At 41.4% G+C, this 5,108-nt stretch overlaps 1 protein-coding gene across 1 annotated transcript; it reads left to right on the forward strand.

Annotated features, from left to right (window-relative positions):
- Positions 1-1,930: 1,930 nt before the first annotated feature.
- HMGB2 (high mobility group box 2) lies at positions 1,931-4,421 on the forward strand. Its single transcript, XM_063460018.1, has 5 exons — positions 1,931-2,046; positions 2,659-2,820; positions 3,053-3,201; positions 3,631-3,805; positions 3,895-4,421. Exons 2-5 carry the CDS (start codon positions 2,671-2,673, stop codon positions 4,054-4,056), a joined length of 636 nt encoding a protein of 211 aa, XP_063316088.1. The 5' UTR covers positions 1,931-2,046; positions 2,659-2,670; the 3' UTR covers positions 4,057-4,421.
- Positions 4,422-5,108: the final 687 nt, after the last annotated feature.

The following is a 5,108-nucleotide window of genomic DNA, read 5'->3' on the forward strand; positions in this document are numbered from 1 at the left end:
ATTGCATTTTTTTTTTAATTTGCCTAGGATTTGGTTTATAGAATGTGTCCTATAAATAGGATGTTCTTTGCTATGTCTTTTTGGTACAACACTACCCCCATGTACACTTTTGCCACATCTTATTAAGTTACAAGGCAAAATGATCGACCTGTCCTTTTTTTATTTTAATTTTGCTATAGAATATTGACATGTTGAGTCTTTTAGTAGCTCACAAATTCAATTTAATTAAATAAATGCAAAACATGGCCAGGGTGGAAATTAGCGACCTGGAGTTTCTTACACTTTCTCTATTGAGCCTGTTTGTGGGGCAATACCAGACATTAAAATGACTAATAGTGGTACTGTGATTCACAGTAAATTGTAAAATTTAGGCCAAAAGAGGTAATTTTATAAAACCAAAAACCTCTGCTGGCGTCACTAGACTAGTGCACAATTCCCTTTAAATTGCGCCAAACGAATCAAATGCCTGTCAATCCATGGACGAACGAATCAATTTGTTTGGATTTTCCTAACTAATCAAGTTGTTCATCCATGGATTGACAGGCATTTGATTTGTTCAGCAGAGCTGAAAGGCATTTGTGCACATGTCTGATTGTCACTGTTATTTGGCTATATTTTGCAATTTGGTTTTAAATTCAGTACAAATTAGTGTTTAGCAAATAAGCCCCATTGTTTAACACTACTAAAAAAAAAAAAAAACTGGTTGCCATATTACCAGTTCACTCTCTGTAATAGATTCCCCCTCTGTACTATACATCAGTGGTTATTATCATCAGATGATTGTATTCCTTCTTCCCCTGTGGCTGGCACTGTGACCACATTCATGTTTGGGTGGGTGCCTTAGATAACACAGCCTTTAATGAAAGCAGGCTATTCCAAAGAGTTTCCTCATTTTAACTGCATTACACCACAAAGCAACTGCAAGAAAACTGTTTTATTTCCATTCAGTTTGTTTTCTCCAGTGCTTGTACATTTGCCATTTATTTATTTTAAATGGTCAGTAGTTAATTTTAAAAGAGAGCATATACATGTTATGTTAATGCAAAAAGCTTATAGAATTGTATATAATGCTAGTCCACAGCATATACATGAAGGGCTTCAGTCCCAGTCTGGAGATTACCCTCCCCCAAAAATAAATCTAATTTAAATGCAGTATTTCTTGCTGGGGGTAAGCAGGAATTATATAAATGTATACACACTGGACTATGTGCATTATTGCAGGGGGGGTCTGTTAAAGTGACACGATGAGAGCTTTTATTAATGCCAGTGGCAATGTGTTCTGAGGTAAACTGGCTGAATATATTATATATCCATATATATATACCGTGTATGTTTAATTGTCTGTCAGCTAAACAGAGCTCATGTATTGTGTAGGAAGCAATAAGATGATACTCGGCACAAATAGTTTGAATATATTTTATTAATAAGCCCCCGTGTTCTGTGAGGTACCATCAAATAATAATAATAATAATAATGGCCGCCTCGCACGCTAACAGCAGACTCCCCCTCCTCCCATATAGTCTCATTGTTCTCCCTGTTTTACTACTTGTACTTTTTCAAAACGCGCGGCAACAGCCCTGTAACAGCCAATACACGGCCGACCTCCCAGAGCCGGCCAATCCGTGCTCACCCCGCGAATTTTTAAAACTCCGCCATCGACCAATCGCCGGCAGGGAACCCTCCCCCTACTCCCTTTAACCGGTTGGAACTAGAGGAGTCATCGACCGTTTCCACTCCTCCTCCCCCCTCCCTCGGCTGTGGGCGGCTACGCATACAAACTTGCTAGCCGCTTTGGAACCGCCCACCCGGTGACGCGTACTTCTGCCCACTAGCCAATAGCGTGAGGAAGGCGTGTGCTTCCCGCTTCCGAAACCTTGCCATCCACCAATGAGAGCCGAGGGGCGTGTCAGCCAGCATTGACTATCATGCTGCTGTGAGGGGTATTAGTGTGGAAAACAAGAGGCAGTATTGCGTGTGAGGTAAAGCATTTCACGACGAGAGCACACACGGAGCGGTCATCAGATACTCAGTCTGTTCTACACTCAGGTCAGTTGGCGCACTTTGTATTTATGTCGCGGTTTCCCCCATCCTGTTTCCCGCTCTGCTTACTGTGTATTCCCCGCGGTTTGTCTCTCGCTATCTATTATTATTTTGTTTTCCTGGCTCTGGACCCCGATATACCCCTATGAGATGGTGGGCCGTAACGTTATCTGGCGGCGCCCCTCATTGCCGAGTACCAGCCGTGGCCTGTGTGGCCGGCAGTGAGCGAGGCCGGCAACTTTGGTATCGGGGGGCCCTGGCTGTTAATCCCCCTCGCGCTGTCCGTTGATTTTCCCCTCCCCCTCGCGTCGCTGTGCGCGCGGTGTGTGTGGGTGCTCGTGCTGTGGGTGATCACGCGGTCGGTCTATCGCCCTTGCTTGGCCCGTGGCGGCCATGTTTGTTGCGGGCTCGCTTTATTTTTGGGCGGGAAGGGAAGCAGCAGGGTGCTGCGTAGTAAGAGCGAGAAGGAGATTATCAGGAGGCGGGGTGAGCTCTGCCCCACACGGCACTTCCTTGTGTGGCTCCTCCTCCACTCCCCCGCCTTGTGCCCTGTTCCCGGGTTTTATCAGCTCTCTCTCACTGTGTAATTAACTCGGCTGGCGCTTCTTCTTCCAACAGAAATAACTAAACATGGGAAAAGGAGATCCTAACAAGCCCCGGGGCAAGATGTCCTCGTATGCCTACTTCGTGCAGACATGCAGAGAGGAGCACAAGAAGAAACATCCGGACTCATCGGTCAACTTCGCAGAGTTCTCCAAGAAATGCTCAGAGAGGTGGAAGGTGAGAGCTCAGTGCACCGTGTTATGGGATCTGCATGGGGATCATATGAAGGATTTAAAACACGACCTTTTCATTTAGTCTACTTATGTGCCAAGTGTGTATAGACTGTTTTAAATTAAATGTGAGTTAAAAACACTGCTTTATATGGGGCGAGGTAATGACATTGAGTGGATTAGCAGTAATGCTTTGGTGTTTATACTAAATTTTTGTTCCACATCTCTTGCATTTCTAGACCATGTCTGCCAAGGAAAAATCAAAGTTTGAAGATTTGGCAAAGGGTGATAAGGTTCGCTATGAACGGGAAATGAAAACTTATATACCACCCAAGGGAGAGAAGAAAGGAAAGAAAAAGAAGGACCCAAATGCACCAAAAAGACCACCGTAAGTTTTATCTGGGGCTTCATTTTTTTTATTGTTAGTGCGCTAATGCAGTGACGTTTTCTTTGCATCAAGTTTCATATTTTAAGCATAGCAAAGTAACTGAATTAATAGACTGCATATCTGTATGCTAAGATGTAATTTATTTTATGCACTCTCAAAGGTGTAAACATCCTGGAACAAATTATGATAGTGCTCGTTTGTCATTATTCCAAAATACATTTTTGTTTCAAGACTATTTTGGGTCTCTGTTTAAAGACTTTGTTGAGTGATGGTAAAGTTTAGCACAGCCACATACATATTTTGTTTTGTAGGGGTGTGTAGTTTTTTTTTTTTTTTATTAAATCTATATAATTGTCTGATAAACTGGAACTCCCACAGATGGCTCTTAGTTGAACATTGTAATTTACTGTTATCTGGTTTTCTTCAAAGGTCTGCATTCTTCCTTTTCTGTTCGGAACATCGTCCACAAATAAAGAGTGACTTCCCTGGTCTGTCTATTGGTGATACAGCAAAGAAATTGGGAGAGATGTGGTCCGAGCAGACCCCTAAAGACAAACAGCCATATGAGCAAAAAGCAGGAAAGCTAAAAGAAAAATATGAGAAGGTGAGAACATTAACTAATCTCATTTGCCTTGCTTAATAGCTGTCAATAGTATGTTGCTTCAATTAACAATTATTTTTATTTTTTTAAAGGATGTTGCTGCATACCGGGCAAAGGGCAAGGGTGATGTTGGCAAAAAAGTACCAGGCAGGCCAGCTAGTTCAAAAAAGAAAGTTGAGCCTGAAGATGATGACGATGATGAAGAGGAAGAAGATGAAGAGGAGGAAGATGAGGATGATGAAGATGACGAGTGAATGCTTTTGCCTGCTGTATAAATTGTTCTGAAGCCCATTGTCTTGCTAAGAATGTGAACTCAAGTGCAGCTCATTTTGTTAGCTTGGTTATATAAAAAACGAAAAAAAACTGTACAGACTTGTGTATAGGTAATGTGATTCATTAGGGAAAACCTATATTTTTAATATAAGGAGTAGTTCAAAGGGCTGTTTTTTTGTTGACGTAAAGCTTTTGAAGTGGGAATTCTCTGCATATTTAATGGATTTTAAGGGTTGCCTGATGTTAGTGACACAATCCAATATACTTTAGTTCTGTAGACCTGGTGCATTGTACTTTTTTCTAACTTTTTTAGCATTTTTTTTTGTAATAAAATTTATATATTCAATCAGTGTTTTTAGTTTTTATTTTATAATACAGCACTGCAAAAGAGAAACTGCAAAATAAAGTAACACTATAGGGTCAAGAACACAAACCTTCCTCACCCTAGAATGTTAAACACTATTCACCCTAAATATAGTAAAATCTAACCTTTATTCCAGTCTGCTGGTGCTGGCTCTGCATCCTTGGCTGTAATAATCACAGTTGATGATCTGATCCCATCACAATGCTTTCCCACATTGGCTGAGACTCAATTCTGATGATCTCATCCAAGGATGTGGACTTTGGGAGGAGCCAAACAGCACTGGCCAATCAGTATCTCCTCATTGAGTCAATGCTCCTCCTATAAGGAAAGTTCAGTCTCCATGCAGAATGTCAGTGCTGGCTAATATTGACACCATAAATTGTTTCTGGACTAAATTTCCCATGATCAGCTAGTTTTTACTCTAAAGGCTAGCTGAGCATCATGGGGGAATGTAGTCCAGAAACCATTTATGGTGCCAAGGTTAGCCATCACTGCTCTAGGCTGTGATGTAAACATTGCCTTTTCTCTGAAAATACCATGTTTATAGCAAAATGTCCTGCAGGGACTTGACTAAGCTCACCAGAACTACCAGAATCTATAGTTGTGGTGATTAGTGTCCTGTTAAGGTTTACTCTAAAACATTTTTTTTACATCTTCAAAGAACAGTAG

Source organism: Pelobates fuscus, chromosome 6 (genome assembly GCF_036172605.1).
Source record: "Pelobates fuscus isolate aPelFus1 chromosome 6, aPelFus1.pri, whole genome shotgun sequence".
Taxonomy (NCBI): domain Eukaryota; kingdom Metazoa; phylum Chordata; class Amphibia; order Anura; family Pelobatidae; genus Pelobates; species Pelobates fuscus.

Coding starts and splice junctions, on each gene's coding strand:
- HMGB2 (XM_063460018.1), top strand. CDS start 2,671: ATGGGAAAAGGAGATCCTAACAAGCCCCGGGGCAAGATGTCCTCGTAT. Junction 3,202..3,630: donor AATGCACCAAAAAGACCACC/GTAAGTTTTATC, acceptor TTTTCTTCAAAG/GTCTGCATTCTTCCTTTTCT. Junction 3,806..3,894: donor TAAAAGAAAAATATGAGAAG/GTGAGAACATTA, acceptor ATTTTTTTAAAG/GATGTTGCTGCATACCGGGC.